We start from the raw sequence: 25,939 nt of genomic DNA, 5'->3' as shown, positions 1-25,939 counted from the left end.
TCATTCGAGGTCACCTACTAGTGCTTCGCTACGTTCAGCTTCAAAAGCAAATTAAGGTGGATTTGGGGTGTGGTACCAATACTTAGTATACTTGAAAGAGAACTCCAGTTTAATGAAGAGACAAGCAGCTTCAAAGTAAGGGCTAAAATAGCTGACCTCAGCCCCACTCACTTGTAATAAGTATAGGTTTAAAACAACTGAGAATATATCCTCAACTTATTATCATCTAGAGTCTTGCAAGTGAAAAAAAGTTCATGAGAATTATCATCATATAGCATAAAAACTACTCTGTTATTCTATGCCAACCTCCCACACAATCATGATTAAAGTATTTTGGAGTGGTTTAAATAGGGGTTTCTGAATTACTATATTTGGTTCAGTAGCAAAACCAAAAATTCAGGTTGGATCAAGTCAAAATAAAATAATTTTATTTCATGTATTTCATACCAAAGCAGTATTCCTCTCCCTTGCAGGTCCAGCAGTTTTGTGACATGCTCCATTCAGTCCAAAACAGATTGTTTCTTTTTCAGGAATATGTAATAAGATCTAGATTCAGTGCTAGAGAAGGTGATGGTGGTGGTGCCCTTTATCTTTTTAACTATGTTTAACCAGGAGCCCATTGTTTAGGGCACTTATCCAGGATATAGGAGATATCCCCTTCTCTGTCTGAATAATTTTAAACCCACATCCACTATCGCCCAGAAATGTGTCCCAACCACCAGGCAGTAGGGTATTCTGAGGATAACCTATTGCATTGTCAGAGGCATAACAGTGTGGCCAGGTATACAAGGTCAGTGCCACACACGGAGGCAGTGGCGATTGTGTGGCTGTAGCAGCAGCCTTTTTTTTTATCCCTCCTTCTCCACCAGTTTGGCACCTGGGCCCAGATGCCCCAGTCACTCCACCCTAATTGTGTCATTGTGCATTGTATTTCCCTCAGTCTTGCTTGCTGGAGCTGTTTCACATTTATAATTTGTAGAGAGAAAATAAAAACAGCTCATCAACCTCACCGTTAGGGACCTTGTCTGGGAGGTGAAATATTGATCTTTTATACAAAAAAGTAGTTATATTATACCAAGTGGAAAAGCGTCAACAGGAGAAATTGAAAGTAACCCACCTTCAAATATCCTAAAGCAGGCAAAATGAGGAGGACACTCTCCCTGGAGGTGGGAGTTGTGGGTTCAAGCCTCCTCAGGCAAACAAGATAATTGAACTTGGGTTTTCCACGGCATAGGGAAATTCTCTAGCTACTGGACTATTGGATGAAAGGGGATGTGAGAATGATGGCAGCATCAGTAATGATTTGGCAAATATTTTTTCTAATAGAAACAGTTCCATAAATGAAAGTTACTTTCACAAGTAAAAGCTCTGTTATCCGGCATCTCACGGGAATGGGGGATGCCAGATAGCAAAATATGCCGGTTAATTGAGCAGCCCTGGCCGCTGCTTCTCCCACCACATCTGGGGTGTCCCTTCACCCCTCCCATGGCATCACCACCCCTCCTGCGGGCCCTGCAGGACAGGGAGGCAGGCCCCGCACAGCCCCACGCAGCCTGTTATGCCCCCGAGCCATAGGGGCTTGGAGAAACCAGAAATGCCATGGTGGGCACTTCCAGTTTCACTTTATCTTACAAGCCAGCATGCCAGTTGGAAGAGCATGCCAGGTTGTAAGATGTCAGTTAACAGAACTTTTACTTTTGAAATGACCAAAACCACTTTTTTCAGCAAATAACCCATTTTCCCAAATATTACCCAGTGTTGTGGCTCCTACCATTGAAATGGACTTAGTTTTTTCATGCTAACTTTTAGCAGTTAGTAAAGGAAACAAAATCCACCTCCTCCCACTTCCACCACGCCCCCCAATTAGTAGGAATAGTTGTTTAGAACAGAAGAGATTTTTGTAGTGGGTATATTTTTATTTAAAGGACATTAAGAAATAAGATCATCTGGCTTTTTATATGGTGGTTAATAATGCCACTGCACCTGAGTGAGGAATGAGTCTATCCTAACATAAAGCCATTCTTTTATATAGATAGGAATGCTTTCCAGTCTAGCCTCCTCTATGGAAATTGGATTTCTGCTAACTCAGCTAAAGTCTCAGACCATAGCACAGGATAGCATGGCTCTCCTTTTTCTTTAGAGGTGTTAAAAAAGGATCAAGAGAGCACTAGAGTAGTAAAGACCAACCTTTTTGTTAGGCATGTCACAATTTAGCCCCACACTCTCCTTGGGTGCCACTCCAATCCCCTTCTCCTGCCTGATCTGCTGCTCTGTTTTCTGCTTCCTTCCCTGTGCTCCCAGTGTTGCTTTCTACTCCCTGCCGCATGTGCCACTGTGCTCCCGGCTTCCTTCCCAATGTGCTGTGTACCACCCAAAGAGGCTGCCCGTGCCACTTGTGACACTTGTGCCACAGGTTGCCCCCCTCCCCACCCCGAGAAACGTACCAATCCATCACAACACTGAAAGAAGGGTAACTTAATTTCCTCTTTTGTTTTAAGTAGAAAAGAGGCAGTGATCCAACTGGCCATCTTATGCTGCTCATAATTATGGTCAGTTTAAAGATTTCATTTGGGTGATTTCCAAACCAATGACTGCAAGTGAAGCCAGCACACTGTGAACTTTATGCTTTATCAAACTCCAAGAAGAACTTACAGAAAACTACAGGCTTAATTCTATAAAGTGCTTATTACCTCCTGTGAGATACTGAACACTTTCAACTCCAACTGAGGTCATTCAGCCCACAGTACACAAATTCTACTTCATCTTGACCTTGATACAGTATAGACAATCAATTTGAAGTAACATTTGATTAACAAAAGGCAAAGAGTGAAATGTAAACAAATGCAATGAAATACCTGCTGTGATTGTTGTCATATGACTCTGTGTCTAGCACTGAAGAGTTACTCTGAGGAGCTTGCCTTGAAAAGCTACTTTGTCATAGAGCTGCTGCTTGAAAAGGGAAATGCTCACAAACACAGAAAAGGGAAGAGAGGGCTGCAAAATCTGGCCAGAACCACATGTCGTTGCTCCATTGACATTCTCTCTATGACTTCTCCTAGTTGACTGAACAGATTAAGGCAGATGATGGAAATATTGAAAGGAGAACCAAAGCCATTTTAAAAATGGATAGGTGGGTAATAAAAAGATTAAATAGATAGTAAAGCCAAAGCACTGGGTCAGAGAGATGGTAATAGCATAGAAAAGAACCAGATCAAATGAAGTATTACTTTCAGTTAAGAGAGATAAAGGCAAGGTAGTAGCACCTTGGATATAAAAGGATCCAAGTAAGGAAGGCTTTGTATTAAGGGGTGTAGCAGGTCAGGTGTTCCTCTAAAATAGAGGGACAGGAGTTGGTAAGTATGTAATAGCAGTGTATAGAAAGGAAATGAAATAGGGTAGAAATGGTTGCACAGGTAAGTCAGGAAGTGTAGGGTTAATAATGGCAAGAGGGAGGGATTAGAACTAGGACTGATCCCACCATGGCTACTGGAGGTTCAACTGGAGGTTAACAATGATGAGAGTGGCTACATTGGGAAGTTGTTGTACCTGAGGAAAGGAAACACTAACATTTATTTTATAGCTCCTACTTGGTATGCAGATTTCATTTGTAGTTCCCACAGCCTACAATTGATGATGATATACTCCTCTCTGTTTACAGAAATATGATATTCACAATTTGAAATTAAGGTTACAAAGCCATCTTGGTGGTACTGAGTTCCCTATTATTATTTATTATTATTGTATGGCTATTGATGCCAAGGGCAGTTTTCTTTGTCTTACAGCTGGCATATATCGGGTATCTGATGCTGTTCAACTACATTGTGTTAGTGAAGATGGATCGCTGGCCTTCTACACAGGAATGGATAGTGATCTCTTATATTTTCACACTGGGAATAGAGAAAATGAGAGAGGTAAAATCAGCCTGAGAGATCCAAAACCAGAAAATAAGCTCACATGTTTTTCACATTTTTAGATATTCATTGTTTTTCTCTGAGCATACTGTTGGGGTGGGATTACCACAAACGTAATGTTTTTTTCCAGAAAAGCAGAGGAGGCATTGGCATTTTTAGTAGGTTTCTGAGGGAAACTTGGGTTTCTGAGGCAGGGGAAGAGATTTAAGGATGAGATATTAACAAAAACCCCTCACCTAAATAACATCCCTAATTTATGAAACAGCTTGGGGGTGACTTCCCTTTATTTATTGACATATATTTATTCAATAATTGTCTCAACTAATGGCATGCATTTCCCAAAAGATTCTAAAGGATGCAGAGACAAAGAGAAACATATTTATGATTGCATTAAAATGCTATAAGATATAGGCTGAGCAGAATTTTATCATCCTCTACCCCTCCTCCCTCTCTCCCCGTAGCTACTGCTGTGTCCTTTTCACTTGGCCTAATGTGTATTTATTGCACAGTGATACCAAAGGCCACATTCTGCTCTAACATTAGTAGATGCAGCTTCCATTGACTACCATGAATGGGGCACATTTATACCCCTGGGCTGAATTTGGTGTTGTATTTGTATTTTTCACCAGTAATTGTATTTTTAAATGCCTTTGAGGACTACTGAAAAAGGTATTTTAAAACAGTTGCTTAAAACTGAATACTGCCTTCAAAAATATTTACAGTAGATTATAGTTATAAATAAAATAAATAGAATTACAGCGTGATGGGGTAGGACATTGGTTGAGTGGATTGTGATGAACATATTTCATTAAAGAAAAAGACGTCAGTAAGCAACCACAAGAGGGCTCCACAGCACTGGTAAACAGCTATATTGGAATTCAGTTAAATATTTTTTGTGAATATTTGTTTCATTTTTTTTCTAATCATTCACTTCAGCTGTTCTTTCCACAAATATTCCAGCAAGAATGCTTGTGAAGCTAGAGTTCTCAGTGAATATTGGAGATTATTCATAGAAAAGTAATCTGAAATCCATACTGAAAACCTAACTCTAAGAATTGCACTTGTTCTTTTCAAGGAGCAAAAATATACCATACGAGTCTGCTCAAACATGCTCAAATTCTAAATATAGAATACTCAAAGCAAGCTGCTTGCAAACAAGCTAATGGCAAGGAATTATTCATGGAAACGGTTTGGTGAATAGCTTCAAATGACAAATAAATTCAGGAAAACAGTAACCTGCTCACAGATGATTTTGCAGAGAAGTGGCTAAATTCACAGAACGAATGATTTTCATGCATTATTTTCCCAGCTGTGGAACACTATTGTCAAAGGTTTGTTCAAGTAAAAGCATCAATCTTTTGGATGAAATGCAAATTAAGGTCCTTATTATTCATCATAAATTCCATGGTACTTTTATGCAGTTTTTGAGCACTTTTTTGTAGTTTCCATAAATATGAATTTTCTGCTGCAGTACATTTCCAGCTACCTAATTCTGCTTCAAATTAGGATCAATCAATTTGAGAACTGGAAAGGGATACTGAAATTCCAGTCCCTTCTCATGGATTTGAGCGATATATATTTAGTTTTGTTTTATAAAGGAAAAACTTTTGACCTGCACATAGATTAGAGATGGAACATGATTCCCTAGACCATCCAATTTCTAAAGAGGCACCAGAAACTTGTAAGATATCCATAAACATCATCGGGTTCTATCAGCTCGCTTTGGGACTGTGTGATATACCAATGATTGCCTGGGGCTTTCTCTAGCACTTGAAGTGAAGATGGTTCAAATCTTGGTTCTTTACCTCTTCCATATCTTTTAGATATTGATGTCAGAGCCTGGGAAGCTGTTACAGAAGGTAAAGGTGTGGCTCCAGGAGTACTGGAATGTCACGGATCTCATAGCCATTCTCCTGTTCTCTGTGGGGATGGTGCTTCGCCTGCAGGATCAACCATTCCGGAGTGACGGGAGAGTCATATACTGCGTGAACATCATTTACTGGTACATACGTTTGTTAGACATCTTCGGAGTGAACAAGTATTTGGGACCATATGTGATGATGATTGGGAAAATGGTAAGAGAAGTCTCATTGGTCTTTCCATGCTTTTGTTTGACTCTGTTTCAGTTCAACTCAATACATTCTTTTTGTATATATTTGACAGAACAATATTTTCATGTAACCCCAAAAATCAGTGCTTTCCATTATAACTGCAGACAAACAAACCAGAATGCCCAAGGTTGTCCTCCAGTATAGGAAAGAGGATCTTTCTCTCCTCTGAGCTTCTACCGGTTATTAAACCAGGCTTTTATATTTTTCATGTCATGCTCAAAGACTCCCTTTCAACAGAAAATTTCTTGCGTACCTCAGGTTACCCATGCATAGAAGATCATAATTCTCACCCATGTTGCATGGGTTTGCGAGGAGGTCTCTGTTGCTGCTGCAGAGCATGGTTCTATCACAGGGGCAACCTGCATCCCCCAGGAACCTCCAAAAGGATCCCTTCCTGTGATATCTGAAAATCCACCCATGTGACCACAGCATCTGTACACATCTGATACACAATATCAAGAGGATTAAGTTACAAATGGTGTGAGAACCATAACTGAGCTTTTGCATTTTGTTAAATCTCAGAAATGTGGCCTTAATTTAGGTTTTAGGTATGTAGGAGCACATTTTCAAAATGCAAAAACTCAGGTCCAAGTGGCCAAAGCCAGCTATAGTTTAGTACACTACTGCATGTAAAACTGCCCATGTACACTGTATGGGTACTTAAGTGACTAGCTCTTTGGGTTCATCAGTTTACGTCCTTATCATGTTTTGTGCGCAGGTCCCTGGCTTTTATTTTTAAGAATTGGTTCATGTATTTCAGATCATTAAACCACACTTTAAAAAATCAGTGTTGAGTACATCTTGGCCCTATGCACCATGAATATGGGCAAAGTAAATATTAACTTTGGAAAAAACACATATTCATGTTTTTATTAATAGTAAACCAAATAGTATATTATAATTCAGAAGTACTCTTTTGTAAGCCTAATTTTCCATGTTATATACTGAATCAGACTCAGCTCAGTCAAGTTACATGAAGACTGAGCATATCTCTTCTCTCATATTCAACACATGCCCTTCCCCCCAGTACTTCAAGACGAGAATACCAGAAACACCCCATGATCTATGATACACAAAGACTGAATACAAGTCCCATTATTGGCTCTCTTCCTGCCAGTGTTACAAATGCAATAAGGTCACTCTCTGTTTGGTGCATGGGAGTAAGTCCCCAGGCTGATAGTGTAAAATCAAAGAGAAAGAATGTTTTTAAGAGAGAGAGAGAGAGAGAGAGAGAGACCAGACCACAACAGAGGCTGTTTGAAAACTAGCATTTCCTGAAAAAAAGGATTTTGAGAATCTATGACTTCCACAAGGGAAGCCAAGGAAACCACGATTACATAGCAGGACCTCCCAGAACTGCAGTTACCTACAAAGCACTCAGTAGTTCTGTTCATGCAGCTGTAGATTGCTAGAATGAGAAAACAGGATTCAAAGATGAGAAGAAGGACAAAAGGATCTGATACAAATGATCATTATGTCTGATGCTGTTTGTTTCATAAAGCTAAAGAAAAATGCCAAATAGCTATGCATTCCTCTGTTTTACCATTAAAGCCAAAACAGGCACTCAATTATGCTCATATTGTCAACAACAGCAGCCTGAAAACTAGTTTAAGAATAGACAGATTGACAGGCCCCTAATGGCTCAGGCTCTGACAGTCCACATAATGATTGATTGACTTAACTGCCACTAGGCCCAATTCAGCAGTGACAGAAATGATAGTGTATATTGTACTTTGGGTGCAGGAGGGCCTAGAAATGGGTAAAAGTAGAAAAACTGATATAATTAGCATCTCTTTGACATCCCTGCATGTGCACGATGAGTATTACTCTACACCACCTTGTTAATCTATAGCAGGGGTGCTCAACCTCTGGCCTGCAGGCCAAATGTAGCCTGTGGAGCATCATATCTGGCCTGCGGGGCTCCCCACAGGTTGGGATATTTGGCAATGGCATTAATATGGTCAGTCCTCCCCCCCGCTTTTAGTTGAGTTAAATTTAGCTCTCAAAGCACAGGAGCTGTTATGGACACAAAGTAGAGGGGCTGTTTTATCTTACACCCTCTTGCTATTTAGTTTTCCTACTTCATCCTTAGAATCATAGGATCAAAGAAATGAGGGTTGGAAGGCACCTTAGGAGGTTATCTAGTCCAACCCCTGCTCAACCAGAGTCATCCCCAACTAGGTCATCCCAGCCAAGATTTTGTCTAGCTGGGTCTTAAAAATCTCCAAGGATGGAGATTCCACAACCTCTCTAGGGAACGTGTTCCAGTGTTTTACTGCCCTCCCAGGGAGAAAGTTTTCCGAATATCTAACCCAAACTTCCCTTGCTGAAACTTGAGAGCATTGCTCCTTGTTCAAAACCGGCCCCAGGACCAACCTCTGGGGCACTCCACTTGATACTGGCTGCCAAATAGACATTGAGCCATTGTCTGCTACCCTTTGAGCCTGATGATCTAACCAGTTTTCTATCCACCTTACAGTCCATTCATCCAAACCATACTTCCTTAATTTGCTTGCAAGAATGTTGTGGGAGACTGTATCAAAAGCCTTGCTAAAGTCAAGGTATATCACAACCACTGGTCTTCCTGCATCCACAGAGCCAATCATCTCATCATAGAAGGCAATCAGGTTGGTTGGGCATGATTTGCCCTTGGTGAATCCATGCTGACTGTTCCTAATCACCTTGTTCTCCTCCAAGTACTTAGAAATGGATTCCTTGAGGATCTGCTTCATGATTTTTCCAGGGACTGAGATGAGGCTGACTGGTCTGTAGTTCCCAGAATCCTCCTTTTTCCCTTTCTTAAAGAATGGGCACTATGTTTGCCCTTTTCCAATCATCTGGGACCTCTCCCAGTCACCAGGAGTTTTCAAAAATGGTGGCCAGCGAATCTGTAATCACATTAGCCAGCTCCCTAAGCACGCTCAGGTGCCTCCTGTCCAGCTCCATGGACTCTTACACATGCAGCTTTTCCAGCTAGTCCCTAATCTGTTCTTTCTCCAGTGTTGGATGCTCACCTCCTCCCCAAACTGTGCTCCCACATTCAGTAGTCTGGTAGCTGACCTTGCCTGTGAAGATTGAGGTGAAAAAGGCATTGAGTACTTCAGCCTTTTCTGCATCCTCTGTCACTAGCTTGCCTCCCTGCATTTAGTAAAGGATCCACACTTTCCCTGATCCTCCACTTTTTGCTGACAAACTTGTAGAAACCCTTCTTGTTACCCTCCACATCCCTTGCTAGCTTCAGCTCCAATTGCACTTTGGCCTTCCTGACTTCATCCCTGCATGCCCAAGCAATACTCTTATACTCCTCTCTAGTTGTTTGTGCAAGTTTCCACTTCTTATAAGCTTCATTTTTGTGTTTTAACTTAGTGAAGAGTACCCTGCCAAGCCAAGTCTGGTTTTCTGAAGTCCAAGGTCCTTACTTTGTTGCTCTCCTTCCTTCCTTTCCTCAGGATCCTGAACTCAAATCATCCTGTGGTCGCTTCTGCCCAAGTTGCCATTCATTACTACCTTCCCTAACAATTCTTCCCTGTTTATGAGCAGCAGGTCAAGAAGAGCATGGCCCCTAGTTGGCCTCTCCAGCACTTACGCCAGGAGGTTGTCCCCAACACTCTCCAAAAACCTGGATTGCCTGTGCACTGCTGTATTGCTCTCCCACCAGCTGTCCCAGCATAGTGATTGAAGGCCCCCATGAGACCCAGGGCCTGTGATTAGGAAACTTGCACTAGCTCTTTGAAGAAACCCTCATTCACCGGATCCTCCTGGTTTGGTGGTCTATAGCAGCCCCCCAAAAAACCCTTGTTTTTATGCACTCAGCCATTTCCAGCATATTCATTTTACCCACTCACTGACTGCCCAACTGGTGTGAGTGGCACAAATTTGTAAATCACACGTTTTCTGGCCAATATAAAACCTGTCAGCCCTATTCATATCATGCATACACTTCCATGGGATTTGTGCCTGCTTGCTCTAGGCTGTTTGATTCACTGGCTACATTTTTGTTCAATCTATGGTTCATTTTAGTTCCTTGGGTTATACCTAACATCTTTCATTGCACGCATGTGGGATGCACTGGCCATCATGATGGAAAATTTAGTGGATTAAATATATTGTAAGGACAGAGTCTCAAAAATGTGTAGAATCTGGATCTGCACGTTGTTTATATTTACACTGGAATTTAAATTATAAGCAAAGTTGTAGAAACTCCAAGCATCAGACACCTCTCTGTGGCTTCATTCCTCCACCTATTGCATTGATTTCAATGTACATGAGTAAATTAAAGACTGCCTCTTTATCTGTGTCTGTACAGAACCAATTCTTTGGGTGCTACTACAGCATAGATAAAAAATAATACGCATTGCTGATTATTAAAATATTAAATAAACATTAAATAGTATATGCGATTTTTCAATTTAAGTTTAATCAAGAAAGGGAGGGGCACATGTGAGTTAAAAGTGATGGTATAAAACAAAAGTAAAGAGATGAAAATCAAGTGCCTGAGAAATACCTGAATTTTCCATTTTCTACTTATTTCAGTGATTGAATATGTTAATCAAAATCTACCTCTTTGATTTTTAGACGATAATATAATTACACCCTTTCCATTTGTGGGTAGAATGAAATGGCTCTGACGTGCTGTCAAGAGAGTAAGAAATGAGTTAGCTACCTTTGCATACACACACCAGCCTCCAAACTGTATTTCTTTGTCAACAAGTTAAGAATTGCAGTGGGGCTGATTTTATACATTCAGAGCTCTATTAAGTGTACTCATACAGGACTGAGTTGCATTTTACCAGTTCCAGGAGCTGGAACACAACAGGCAAACATGCTAAAGTCAATGGAAAGACTCATCAGATTCAACAAGCTTTAGACTAGGCCCATGAAAAGGACTGAAGATACCTACTGTGCTCCTTATGTATAAAATGACCACACAAAAAAAGAATTCTTGTTTCTATTAGGAAGGGTACTAGCACCATGAATGCTGGTAAGTATCCAGGAGAAGGTTAAGAGATTTTCTGTGATAGCTTCAGATAACCATCAAATGTTTTGGTTACTTGCCTGAAATGTATGTCCACCTGCCTGAACTCAGAGAGAAAAAACTGGCAATGTGCCTCCCTCCACCTTTTTTCTCTGGATATCAGTAAAGACTGAGGTGTGAAAAACTGCTGGGCCTCATCTTTCATCATTATCTGAACCACTATGGTTTCCACTATGGGCTGGAAAATGGCCTTTCTCAAGAGATTAACACTTCAAGGAGCACAGGAATAGAAGGGCTATCTGTGGTCATCCAGTCCAATTTTCTGCCATCACAGGTAATCCATGTCACATACAGTCCCATTCATAAACTGATTGAGCTCTTTCTCTAAACTATTTAGGTGTTTTGCAAGTATTGCTGCCAAACATGTTTTAGCTCCAAGTGGTTCTTTTATCGATATTTTTATGCAGAACAAAACCCTCCTCCATCACCACCCAGAATGTGGGTCTCAAACTCTCTCTCTCTTCTTCCCCAATAGCATTCCCTTAGATTTGCACATACCAATAAATACAGTGAAATATGCTAATCACAAACTGTCCTTTACTGTTTAAATATATATTCTTTATACTTCATCTCTCTTTAGTTCCCATGTTCCTCCTTTTCCTGTCATTCCATCTCAATTTTTTTTTCATTTTTTTCATCCTTTTGGTTTTACTTATGCATGTATTTATTAGATTTGCACACAGTCCTTCACCCAAAAAAAGCTTAGGGAGGCTTACTGGGAAATGTATAACTGATAAAATCAGATAAAGTATTTAATGAGATATTTACTTTTATAATAAAAACATCCCAAGCAATACCCCAACTTACCTTGCTTGCTAAACACCTGCCCAAATAAAAAGGTTTTGGAAGATGTCCGGGCTTGGGCTCTGATAAACTATGATGGGAAGGAAGTTTCAAAGCAGAGGAACTACTACCAAGAATGACCTCCCACTTGTTCTGTGAAGTGAACTTTGTGCACCTATAATACTTGCAGGAGGTGGCTCTCAGCTGACCATAGGAATTGAGGTGGAACCTAGACCCTTTAGGGCCTTATAAGTCAAAACCAACACCCTGAATTGTGCCCAGAAAAGTATTGGGAGCCAGCGCACACTGGAGTAATGTGTTCCTAATGGCCCAACCCCATCAGAAAGTGAGACATTCCTCAATTCTTTCCTTTCAAGCTCCTCATAGTTTCTCCAGACAGACCCATGTCCCACCTGTCCCTTCCCTTCACTCTGGCCTGCATCTCAGTACATACAGAAATGCGTTTATCCTTTCTGTATGAGTTTCTTGCTCTGTCTTCGCTCTCTCCTCTCTCTCTTTCTCCCCCGTTGCAGTAAGGTGAGCTTTCTGGACACATTTTGACCCCTTTTCTCTATTTATTTGAGGTATTTGGCAGCAATTCCAGCACTTCCATATATGTCACTGTAGTGCTGTGCTCCTCCTCAGCCTCCACTAACCTGTGTCATACTCCTCTGTATCTATCAGCCCTTGAACTGAGCTTGTCCACCTGCAGGTGGCTGCAGAAAACCAGGGAGCCAGTTTACAAGGGATGTGCTGTAATGCTAATTTAAAACTGTAAGTGCACACTTCTGTATAATTTCCAAAGCAATTCCCAATTGCAGCTAGAACCACAAAGCACAGAAGTGTCTTGAAAATCTTCCCCTTCCTCCCACATGTTACCCAAACCTTTTTTAAGCCTCAAAAGTAGTTAGGTCAAGTTTTGGGCAAAGATTTGGGTTGCTTTTTGTTCATTTGGTGCAATTTGCATACTCATGATAAGCACATGTAGGCCATGTCTACATGAGATGCTGACTGTGCAGTTGCTACTGCACAACTATTTAGTACTTGTTTATACTGGAGTACTAATACATACATACATACTAATACATACACTACATACTTTGGTATGTATACTGGAGTTACTGCACATTTGCACCAAGGAATGGCTTTTTTGTGACACTGACTGCATAGTAGATCATGACTACTGCGCAATAGCATCATATCATGCTTCCAGCCATGCAATGTTACTGCACAGTAGTCACAGGCTAGTGCACAGTCAGCATCTCATGTAGACGCAGTCATAAAGACTACAGGACTTTAAAGAGAGCTCTACAGTTGCTCCCCAGTTTTTTATGTTCAGATATGTTGTTACCTTAGTTATTTTTTAGTTTATATAGCACTTACGAGAGATGCTACAGGCACTCCCAGGAGTTTCCCATCCTCTAATGCTTTCCCTTGGGGTTCTCACACCTACAGCTAACCAGTACTTCTTGTGCCTACTGTATCCATTTGGGACACTGAGAATACTCAACTTTTTCTAAGCACTTCTCTGAATATATTCTGCAGCCAATAAGTAGTGATTTTCATACTCTAATGAGATGCCAGACAGTGGAGATACAGAGCTGAGCCCCCTGGATTACTTGTATATCACCTTTTGAAAATTTTCCCTTCCTCTGAGCACTCCATCCTCTGCTAGACACTTAGTAAATATACTAATCTCTATTTCTGTCAATATACCAACTTTGTCACCTTACCAGTGACCAATGTGCCTGTCCATAATGTTGCAAGAGGCTGTTCTGCCACACATTATTCCTGCTATGACCTTAGCCAATGCACCATTTGCCACAAAAACTTGTGCTTCATTTTGCCAAGACTGAGCCATAGGCATCAGTGAAGCTCTAATCATCCCTGACAACTTGGGCAGTCAAAAGGCATCTTATCTTACCAAACCTACGGGTCCTGAGCATTGAAAGTCCAGATGCAAATCAACTCAGGCAAGAACAAAGAACCCAAAGTCCCCAATCCTCACCTTTAAACAGCTTGTATGTGTAAAAGTGGTATTGTTGAGGTGATATTGTTGCCATGATGGTCCAAGAGATATACAAGAGGGAAGAATTCTTGTGGGTTATATCTTATATTGGAAGAACCACATATCTGGGATAGACACAGGCAAGATTTGGGGTATCACAATACCCTTCCTCAGGGTATATGCTGTAATTACAGTGCATCAGAACAGACTCGATTAACCAAGTCTGCTGGAGTGTGCTAAATAGCGTGCTCCAGCCAGCCTCCTCATCTCATGTATCAGTGTCCCCACACTTCAAAATAGCAGTGGGGCATTTTAAAGCTTGTAGAACAAACTTTAGCTAAAGTGCCCCTGCCGCTATTGTGAAGCGCAGGGACACTGATACACAACATGCTATGGGCGCTTTAATTAAAGCGGCTCTCAGAACCACTATAATTAAAGTGCCCCCCACCCCTGGAGCATGTGTAAAAACACCCTTAGTGTCTACACTGATAAATTTCTGTGCAGATTTTAGAAAGGCCCACAAGAATTCTTGCCTCTATGTAAAACTGAGGTAGTAGTCTCAGAAATAATTTTTGAAAACCACACTCTTGAACTTTACAAACCCTTTTTCAATCATACCATAGTTTAATTGTAGCCAAATACCTTTCTCTAATACTTCCCCCCCTCCTCTCTCTCTCTCTCCTTTTCCATCCTGTACTATTCAGATGATAGACATGATGTATTTTGTCATCATTATGTTGGTGGTTCTGATGAGCTTCGGTGTTGCAAGACAGGCAATTCTCTTCCCCAATGAAGAGCCTTCATGGAAGCTGGCAAAGAACATATTTTACATGCCTTATTGGATGATCTATGGGGAAGTGTTTGCAGACCAGATAGACCGTAAGCAAGTTTATGATTCTCATACTCCAAAGTCAGGTACCAAACTTTGATCAGGTGATGTCTTACAAGATTGTTTGTATGTTTTCAATAAATGGCTCGGGGTAGAGGACTCGTTCATCACAGAAGATGCTCATAAAAATGCTATTAGCAGTGGCTATTAATACTGGGGTGTCAATTTTAGAAGGTGTCAGTGGCACTTTCTAATGACTTCATAATAAATCTCTAATGATAAATTTATCTCATATCATTTAAGTGATTCTTCTTTGATGTTAGGGGGAAAATCCTAGGTATCCATGATAACTTCATCGGTATAGCTAAGGAATAATAATCCACTCCTTATTTTCATCCATTGATTTGATTTTGGAGCTAACACATTTTACTCAGCTTGATATTGAATATCCACTGTGAAAATTCTGGGCCAGGTCTTTGGCTGATGTAAATCAATGTCACTGTGCTGGACTGAATGGAATTGCACTGCTTTACCCTAGCCAAGGGTTTGATCCATTCTATTCCCCTTCCTCTGTGACCTTGTTCACTACCATTGTCACCCCTCATGTTAAATTATGTGATATAACACTTTGCAGACCACAAATATAGATATATATATATCCAGAAAATGCCAGTTTTCTATTTAAATTAAACCTCCTGGTGCCACCTGGTGTAGCTTGCCACAGAAGAGAAGTGAGCATGTGAAATGAAGCAGTGTGAGGAATGGAACAAACTAAAAATCAGATATATCATATCTTTAACAAACATTGACATGCAGAAATACTCGGCCCCTTCATTTCTGCTTAAACATGCATAGTTCTTGGCAGCATTTACAAATTAATATCTCTTCCAACAACAGATAGAATACGTTCAATCTACATTCATACATCAGTTCTTATACTGGATACAGCCATAAGAGAGAAGTGTTTTTCATGATAAAGTGCGTGTTCCTTCAGCACTGGAAGAGTTAGAACAAAAAGGTGTTTTGACTCTTCCTAATTGTTTAGCTACAGAAATAATCAACATCTTGGTAACTCAATTAATTCCCCACCACCACCAAGAGTGCTCAGATATACAGTATATGCTACTTGAAAGGTCACACAGAGAGCACACATATTTGCATTCTGTCTTCCTCCTGATGAGCACACCCTTCTGTACCACCTGATGAAAATGGAATCTCCTTTGCCAATCACCTCTCCATTTCGTCCACAAAGGCAGCATGGCATGTGTGCAAGCAAATTAAAAGCCTGAAACCAGAGAATTTCTCCATACATTTAGCTTTCCACTTGGTTCCATCTTTCATTTATTTTTTTCCAGAAATCCATTACGTTCCAAGAGCACTGTAAGGGTATAATAATTGGGAGGGGTGATATTTTCCCCTGTAAGCTGTGGCTTGCTTTCACAAATGGAATTCTGTCTGTCCCTCTACAAGTGGCCATTTATTGATGTTGTACTAAGAAACTAGCATAGTGCAACAAATGTGGCAATCTGGCTGGATAAAAAGATTTTCTTTTTTTTTTAATGACGTGCTGATTGTAGTTTAGAACCCGGAAACCCAAGAAAGAAAGTAACTTTTACCTCTAAAACAGTGTGGCAGGTTCTATTTCCTTGAATGAGGCCACAGGGCTTACCTGGTGAATCACACAAGTATCCAATGCCTAAAGGTACCAACGTAATTAGTGCTGAGTCCTAGAGAGACACGTGTCATGTTCACTTCAGCCAGGTATAAATGGAGTTGCATTATCCCTCTCTTGCAGGAAGAGGAACCTAGAGGTTGAGGCAGAGGAGGTCTGCAGAGAATCCTTGGGCACTTGTGCACGTGACAAAAAATGCCCGTTTTTGAGGTTTAATTGCATCACGCTGTACATGTGCAGGGTTTTATTACAATTTAAATGAGTTTGTTACATAGCAAACTAAACCACATCTGCATGTAGTTTAGTTTGCAACGTAGCTATTTGTAACATTGCAGCCTTTCAACAGCTTGAGCTCGGGGAACAGCTGGATTGGGATGGGTGCTGCCTCTGAGTTGGGGCACCACCCGCCCACTACCCACCCACCTGGGCATCCCTGAGGGGCGCTGCCACCATGGAGGGAAGGACCAGGGGTCCGCACAGCTCAGGGCCCACCAGAAGCTCACCCCACAGCTGCAGGAGAGGCAGACAGGTTTTGCAAAAAAAATAAAAAGGAGGATTGGGCCTCTTGCCCCTTTTTTTGTTTGCTGGTGGAGCCTGCCTGCACAAGCTGCTGGTGGGCCAGATAGGCCCTGAGCTGCAGAGGGCCCCTGTCCTTCCCTCCACAGTGGCAGTGTCCCCTGGGGCCACCGAGTGCTCCTCAGCTTGGAGGCAGCAGACCACCAGATCCAATTCTTCCACAAGCCCACCTGCTGGAAGCCCGCAGGGCGCTGCTCCTTGGGTGGGCTCAGGGAAGCGTTGGATCTGGTGGGGTAGTGTCTCCAAGCTGGGGCAACCCTGGCTTGCTAGCAACCCCCCCAGCTGGCCCAGGGGGCACTGTCACCACAGAGGGGAGGACCAGGGGCCCCTCTGCAGCTCAGGGGCTGCTCAGTCTGCAAGCAGCCTGCCTCCTGGCTGTGGGAGACACAGGCAGGCTCTGCAAAAAAAAAAAAAAAAAAAAAAAAGGACCAGGTCCCTCACCTAACAGTGACAGAAGCCCTTAAATTGAAACAGTGGGTTTTTAATCATCACAATTAAAAACTCACTGTTTCAATTTAGGGGACTAAACCCCCATCATGTATACAAGCGCCCCGTAAGAGCTACTCCTAATTCCTTCTTTCTGAGAGAGAGAAAGAGAAAGAGAGACTATGGAGGATTTTAGAATTTGCCACTCTCTCTTAGAGATTTTCAGTACAAGTTATATGCGTGTGAAAATAAATTGTCTAGAAAATGTTATCCAGTGGAATCAACTAACTCATGCAATTGACACATGTTGTGTTAACTTTTTGGACACTTATTTTTCTGCTGTTTGGAAATTAACTGCCATATTTTTCCCCACACTGTTCTAAGCTAAATCAGCCACTGTATTCTATTTTGAGTACTATAAAGTATTTGTACTTTCTCAAATGTGATTATATGCCTGTTCTAAACACTGTTGAGTTAACCTCTGAGATATAACCATACTTCACAGCTTGGGACTTTTCAATTTAATATTTAAAATAGAAAAGATTGTTCTGGGGTTTTTTTCACGTGTTTATTTTGACCCCATATTCTGGATGCAGATAGGGTGCTGGGTGCTGGCCTGCTCCATTGTGGCACTGCGTTCTAAAGGGTCCTGTTGTCTACTTGAGAAATGTACAAATATTTATGGTACTCAAAAATATTTTGACTTCTTTTTCTTTTGATCACTTTCTGTTGATTTGTGAAGCATGCCGTAACACTGACAGATCCACTATCCGGATCCACTTCATCGGGGGGGCAGCCTGTCCATCCATTGGATATGTTATTTTTAATTTTATCACAAAATACTGTGCTCTTAAAACACCAACTGTGTGTATTGTTCTAATCAAATGCATGCTCTGCCTATATCTATATATGTATGTGTTTTTCACAATAAGTGCTTGTGTTCATTTCATGTGGAAAAAATTCTCTTAATTGAAACATGCATAGATGCTCAACAATGCAGCATGGTCATTTAATCTCACTTGTAATTCAAAACATGAGGTCAGAACTCCTCACTTCTGGGAGTAAATAGTAGTAATATATTATCATTACTATCATATAATTATTATAATAATATGTTACTATAGGTTCTATTGCCTATGAAACACACACACATACAAGCATACACACATATGTGTGTGTGTCTGTTTATGAGTATATAACTACTATACGTGTATTGATTGCTGTTTATCAGTCAGTCATACATAATAATGAATAGAGGAAAGCTTTTAGGACTGTATTCAGAACAGATTTCAATTTTAAAACAAGTTAGAAACAAGATGAAGTTGGCCCAAAAATTCAAATTCAAAAGCAGTTTCTCTCAGACAAGCACAATCTTCACAATATTGTTTGTTGGTTAAAAAAAATGATACTTAAGTCAGGGAACTGATGATGCGCTATGGATGCTCTTCACTTTTAACCTGTCATTTCTAATCCAGTGAGGATCAACTGATAGAGATAACCAATGGCTAAGCAACCAAAAAGATGGCTAACTTTTATTCTAATGTCCTTCCTGGTGGACATGTATCCCCATTATAAAATTGCCCCTTGCAATTTGCACTATTTGACACCATTGTTGGCAATCCCAACAGAAACACAAAAGATTCATTTGCCACAGAGAATCAGTTTTCCTCTTACCTCCAGAATATGAGGCGGGGGGATATTATGAGTGCAATGTTGTCCACAGTGCACCTGTGAATAAATAGGAGTTTGGTAGGTAATATTAAATGTGGAGAGATAATAACTGTATATGACATTTTGATGGACAACAGCCACCATTAAAAAACCAAAATTTATCCCCATTTAGCATTTTTCCTGAATTTAGAATATTGAATAACCTTGAATGCTGTTGATAGATATTGAGGGGGGTTTTGAATAGCAACTATTGTATTTTAGCTCAGTGTCTTACATACTGAATTTGTTCAAAACAAAATACTTTTTTCCAATTGAGTTGAAGAGAAAATTGTGTCTTGTAAATAGAATTCTATAGGAAGGATACATTGCTTTATTACATGCCATGGACCCAGTTCTCATGTGCCCAAACCTACTTCACAACTTTCTGACAGCCTGAGAGGGCTTTAAAGTGAGCATAAATTACATTTCCATCTGCCTTAATGTCACCTTATGCTGTGAGGCAGGGGCAAAGGGGCTACTATAAATAAGTCCTGTAGATTTTATCCTAATTTGCATCCTGTCATATTGCATTCCTATAGACACCCCTCTTCTCCTTCTTTTGGACTTTTACTTAAGCGCCACCATCAACACAGAACATGAGGACTAACCTGGCAATTTTGCACATGACTGACTAAAAGACATCCTTGATCTTCTCTAGTTACTACATACTAGCTCTGCACCGCCAACAGATTTATTTTGGTATGCTAGACAGATGCACGGGATAAAATTCACACAAGGCTATGCTCCATTTCAGTCTCACTGTGGCCATGTGCACAGGAGTGATTTTCAGCCTCCGAGCACTCCTTTGACCTTAAAATTACCCTTAGGTGTTTTGTTTTGTTGTTATTTTTAAGGCAGGGAGAAGAGAGGCAACAAAAATTAGAGGGAGCACGTGTTGAATCAGTAGACTCATTATAAACTGAGACTAAAGGCACCAAACATGCAGGACAGAAGGAGCACTTGAAAGAAAGTTTTAGCATGACCCAGGGTAAAAAATGAATTACAAGGATCACAGTATTATTCATTTTCAATTGCTAAGCTGAATGCCATATCCCATTTCCCTAATAGTATTTTCTAGGGTGGTGGAGCCAACCTGTGGCATACATGCCAGGGGCAGTTGCTGTGTGTGGCATGTGAGACCCTAGCACAGAGGTCAGCAACAATTTTGGGCAGAGTGCTGAAAACACCTACAACTTCAACTTGTAAGATGTCGGTGTGCCAGGGGTGGCTGACGGGGGAGCCACAAGGGGCCCAATCCTTGCTGTTGCCATGTAGCCCTGGCCCCTTCCTGCCATCCACCCAGAGGCACATGTGCCAAGCAAAATGCCTTCGAGTGCCACACTCTGGTACCCATTCTGGGGATTGCCTACCCCTGCCCTAGCACTTCAGTCAGTGCTTCCAATGGAATAGAGGCAAGGGGGCCTCAAGCCTCCAGCTGCATGAAGCAGAGTAGAGGCAGGATGCTGTTATGAGAGCAGGTCCCAAGTGTCACCACCAAGAACCAGATTAACCCTTTTCTGGCCCTGCAGCCACTACCAAATTCAGGGCTTTGGCTCCTCGCTCACTATATAAAGCTGTGGTGGTGGCAGAGCCAAGGAGGGGTCAACCTGGCTCTTTGCTGTGACACCTGTCTTGGATCAGTGACCTGCCTCTACCCTGCTCTACTCAGCTGGAGGCTTAACCACCCTCCTCCATTCCAGCACCCCAGGATGCAAACTATGTTGGGTATGCTTCTGGGGAATGGGGATCAGAGTGACACTTGGGGAGGAGGTGGCAGGGCTGAACTTGTGGCACACCTGCCAAAAAGGTTGGTCACCACTTTTCTAGGATCTAGAACAGGCATGCAGGATCAAGGCCTTTCACAATATCTTCCTTTCTCTGTCACTGAATTCCTGTGCAGCCTTTGGCAAATCACTGATCCTTTCCATAGGTCCATTTTTCTGTTTGTGAAATAGAGATAAGTGCCTACATCACAAGATTGTTTAATTAAATGTAAGTTGCTTTCAGATCCTTGATAGAAGGTTCCGTAGAAGTGTAATGTTTATTATTAACATTGATAAAGGACTTAGCTATTCGAGAGACTCTCTTTTCATAAATTTCAGAGCTTCAGACTTAATCTTTTTTGTTTCTTACTTGATAGTCATCTTTTTGTTTTCATGTTGAGACACATGGCCATTAATGCACATTAAACAGCTCCTTTTAATAAAAAGTAGCACACCTTGCATTGTAACATTCTTATCTATCTTTTAAATAGAAGCTTTTATTCAGCAGGTAATTTGGGTACTAAAGGAAATTCTTGCCTCTCTTTTTTTCCCCCACCTTCATTTTTGGAGGAAGGAAGAAAGGAAGGGGTGTCGCACCCTGTTGGCAAAGTGATTTGCAACTGCCCTTTCACAAGCCTCATTTCATGCATATTAAAAATGAGCAATGCCCATGTCATGGCTGTTGTAATTATACTAGAGAAGCATGTTCTGGGTGGGAAGTTAGCCATAGGCCAAAATTCTGCAGGTGCTTCAGGTCTGAAACACTAAGAGATGTGGATTACAGCTGTTTATTCTCATGTGATTAGCTGACCTGAAAAGAGGAAAGGCTGGGTAAGTAAGAGGAAGGAATCAAACAGGAAGCTTCTAAAATGAGCCTGGAGAGGGAGAGAAAAGGAAGCGTAGGGAAGGGATTGTAAAAGAGGAAACAAAGGATGAAAAAAGAACTTGTTTCTGCAGATGTCAGGATCTATCGTCCTAAACTTCAGTAAAGTTGTATATGTGTAACTTAGAGCTGGGTCCTGACAAGACAGATTTTTTAAAATGTGGCTCTCAGATGTGGCTCTTGTGTTCATTGTCATGCTTTCATTAATAGTTAACTTGGTATCCAACTAGCCAACTATACGTGCATCAGTACACACATATATGCTTCATTAATACGTCTGTTTACATGTACCTCTGAATCAGGCCTACAGGCAAACAAATGTAAGTGCACAGTTTCATACCAATGGTACAATTTTTTGTTGAAATAAGTTGTCATAGTGATTTAATGCTGCTCTGAAATTATACAAAAATTAATGCATTTATCATAATCTATTTTGAAATGGCCATATAAAACCCTGTAAAATTTTCTCATGCCAACATTAATAAGTATCCAAAAACAGTTCCATTTGTGTTATTAATGTTATGCGTAATTGTTTTTAAAGAGTGGCGCAGTGCAGTGCACGAAGTCACAGTTACATTTCTCTGCACTTTTTATGGTGCAAAAGAGTGGAAGCAGCAGAATCATTTAACCTGTGCCGTATATCTGTCCTAGTGAAAGCTTGCATACCTTCACATCCCATTGCATTGCTGCACACCCCTCTGCCACATAAATAGGACATTTCAGACCACAGATCCAAATGCATGGATCATTTTGCCTCCCATTTAGAAAGACTATGTTTACAGACTTATCATGTGTTCCAGATGTCATGATACATTACAGATTTCAGGTGAAGCACGATTAGTAGCTGGGAGGCCATGAGTGTTGTTTATATAATTTAATGCCTCTCACAGGCATTACTAGTGAGCACAGCCTTAAGCCCCTTTGCTCACTTAGGATGGAGAAAAGTTTCATTTTGCTCATTTCATAAATAAATTAACTGACAGCTGGAGAAGCTCATGCCAGACAGAACTAGGACTAGAATTAAGGTCCTGAAGTATAATACCTCCATCTGAGCTGCTGTACCCTACACAATGAGCAAGTAAGACTTCTGTATTTCACTAGCCTGTCTTCCATGGGCGACTGGTCTTGCCCAAGTCTGGGGGGGCACCAGCAGGGAATGACTGGGGGGTCCCCCAGTAGCCAACCAGCGATGGGAGAAGGGAGGGGGGCATCCCCCAGCGGCCAGTCGCCAAGTGAAACTGGCAGCACAGCAGCAGCAGAAGTACCACCAACAGAGCCAATTTCAGGGAAGGCACTAGTGCTCTCCATGCTCCCCTACCCGTGCTAACCCTACATGTCATCTATGCAGTCTTCAACCATTAGAACACACTCCACCACCAAGCAAAATAATAAAATCCAGCAAGCCTGATTTTCAGCCTCATGATGATCTCAAGCAAATCCTTTTACAACCCTCTGGCAAATTATGTGCTATTTTCTCCTTTAGAGGCTGGGTCATGCAGATGCTAACACTGCTTTAAAAATGGCAGAGATCTATGCTGGTGACCTAAAAGCTATAGTTTATGGCTAGGGACAGACATTACACAGAAGCAGGGGAGAAGCAGGGGGAAGAGTCCCCCTCTAAGGCCAGGCAGCCTTACAGAGCCCCCCTCCCCACCCCACGGCAGTGTGGGGGGGGCAGGGAGGGGGAGGGAGAAGACCCACCCCCCAGCACTGAACAGGGACTCCTCCCAGCCCTGCACCAGTTGGGAGAGGGAGAAGGGGGAAGAATTCTCCTCTGGGGCCAGGCTGCCCTGTGTGCTGGGACTGTCCCCAGCTGTCAGGGAGCCACTGGGGCTGGCCTACCAGAGCCTGGCCACTTCGCTCCTCCTCAGCTCAGCTTCCCTGTGGAAGGGAGGGCTGCTCTAGCACCCCCGGGCTTCTGGTTTGAGCCACTGCAAGCATGTGCTTGCATTTCCTGAATAGAAAGGGAACATCTATCCACTTGGAAACTGATTCATTCTCTGCAGGTTAGATTAACCTGCAAAGATCGAATCAATTCAGGCCCAGGCTTTTTGAATGTCTGTCCCTAGCCTATGAGTACACACACATGTTACACTTACATTGACCTAACTAGAGTTAGGTCGATCTAAATGCCCAACTATGCAAACATTCAGGAGGGTTTAAATCAGGGGTGGGCAATTATTTCAGGTGGAGGGCCACTTACTGAGTTTCAGCAAGCCATCAAGGGCCACATGACAGGCAGCCAGGGACAGATATATATTAATTTTCTAAATTTTTAGGGGCCCCATGGGCTGGATAGAATGGCCTGGTGGGCCGCATTTTGCCCACCCCTGGTTTAAATTGTGACAAAAATGACAGGCCTGATTTAAGTTAGTTCATTTGAATAGGCAAATTAACTTAGGTTGGGAACAGGTTAGCCTGATCCAACAGATGTCTGCACACATTCAGAACACAGCTTTAGAGTTGGGAAAACCTAGCTGCTCAGTCCAGCCCTGGAGCTGCATTCTTGGCACTATCAAATGATTGTACACACCACTCCCAATCTACATGTGATCACAGATCAGGTACAGCAAACATTTATATGCACTAGGGGTGTGCGAAGCAGGCAGTATTCAATTCAGATTCAGCCCAATTCGGGGTACAGTGATTCAATTCACTGATTCAGATCACTCTCCTGATTCAATTCAGCTGAATCTGAATCTGAAGATTCGATTCTGATTCTGAGAATCAGCGATTCATCCATAGACACAGCTTTTTATGTTTTTTCTATGTACTTCGAGGTACCAGGCACCACTTGTGAATACTAAGATGTTGGGGCGGATGGAGCATCCCATGGAAGCCACTTGGCGGAGGACCCGGAATTGGATCGGAAGTACTTTTGCAGATCTCCCCATGCCCTCCTGGCTCAGCGAGCAACTACGGGGGGACCCTGGGTGTCCCCCGCCCCAGACCCAGGAGGCACCAGTCACCGAGCTGGGGCGGGGGGTTCCCTGTGCACTCTGTGGTAGACCCAGAAGTGGACTGGAAGTACTTCTGGTCCACTTCCAGGTCTGCCGCCAAGCCTGCACTCCGATGGGACACTCCCTCTGCCCCACTATCTCATCTTTCATGAGCCATGCCTGGCACCTCGAGGTATGTAAAAAAAAACATATAAAGCTGTGTCTATGGCCAAATCATCGAATCTCTCCAAATCAAATTGGAAGCTTCTGATTCAATTCAGAGAGATTAATGGGTCTCCTGATTTAATTCAGATTTGGAGATTTGGCTACCAAATTGGGCCAAATCTCCTCCAAATCGAATCAGTGACTGAAGCTTCGCAGAGCCCTAATACACACTATGTATGGCATGACTCTGGTACCTGCACATGGTGGAACTTCTGTTTTTTTCTAGTTTTCTTTTTAAACAACTGGTTTACATAACCAACAATAAAAAAATCTTCAAAAATAATTTCATAGTTATAAACAAAGTCAATATTATGAATTGGAAGATGCAACATAATACTGCTTCATATTTTGCACATCTTTTTCAAATTGTTTTTTTTTCTGCCATGAAGTAGCAGATTTGAAGGTTGATGGACATACATATTTAAAATAGTTTAGCTGTGCATCGACTACCACGGAATATTCATATTCAGTTATCACTTTAAAAGTTTCCCACTTGAAAATAGCAGACCTAGACAGAAAGAATTTGGCAACCTGGACAGGAAAAACCAAACAGTCGTATAAGTAAGTTCCTTTGAAATAAAAGGGTATGGAGACTTGTCTTCATGCTAATTCTAATTTGTCCTTTGTATTGTGTGGCACAAATTGATGAGGTTGCATTAATAGAACTCTAAATCTTCTGTGAGAGGCTATCTGTTCTAACAGAGGTTGGAAAAATCCTCTTTGTCTAGCTATCACTTAAAGATGAATTTCTAGTTAAAATCCTCTTTTTATCCTTTCTCTCTCTTTTTAAAAAATGGAATAAACATAGCCAGAGTAGGAACTAAACTTTTGATTTCCCTGATCTGTAGTACAAAATAGACTTTTGAGAAGCATCTTTCAATATTAAAAAGAAGGACAATTTTCTCTGTGCTATTACTCTTCATTATATTAACAGGTGTTAATGCATGAGATCAACTGAGATTTTTTTAATTGTTTATTTCATTATTGTCCTGGAGTCTTTATAAGACCAAGTTATGAATTCAAGGTTTTTTTTCTGGTAATTTGATTTGCATGTGAGCAAATCAACAT

The 25,939-nt window shown here is 41.5% G+C and overlaps 1 protein-coding gene across 1 annotated transcript in view; it reads left to right on the top strand.

The window, feature by feature from the left end:
* The first annotated feature begins 3,401 nt into the window (after window positions 1–3,401).
* The window catches only part of LOC102377975 (transient receptor potential cation channel subfamily M member 3-like), a 36,709-nt gene continuing 14,171 nt past the window's right edge, over window positions 3,402–25,939 (top strand). Inside the window, exons 1-4 of the mRNA XM_025204452.1 lie at window positions 3,402–3,413; window positions 3,783–3,911; window positions 5,735–5,986; window positions 14,553–14,763. Of these exons, the coding sequence (XP_025060237.1) occupies window positions 3,402–3,413; window positions 3,783–3,911; window positions 5,735–5,986; window positions 14,553–14,763 (604 nt within the window). The remainder of the gene's footprint in view (window positions 3,414–3,782; window positions 3,912–5,734; window positions 5,987–14,552; window positions 14,764–25,939) is intronic.

Source organism: Alligator sinensis, unplaced genomic scaffold, assembly GCF_000455745.1.
Source record: "Alligator sinensis unplaced genomic scaffold, ASM45574v1 scaffold308_2, whole genome shotgun sequence".
Lineage (NCBI taxonomy): Eukaryota > Metazoa > Chordata > Crocodylia > Alligatoridae > Alligator > Alligator sinensis.
This window is presented reverse-complemented; position numbering and strand designations above follow the sequence as displayed.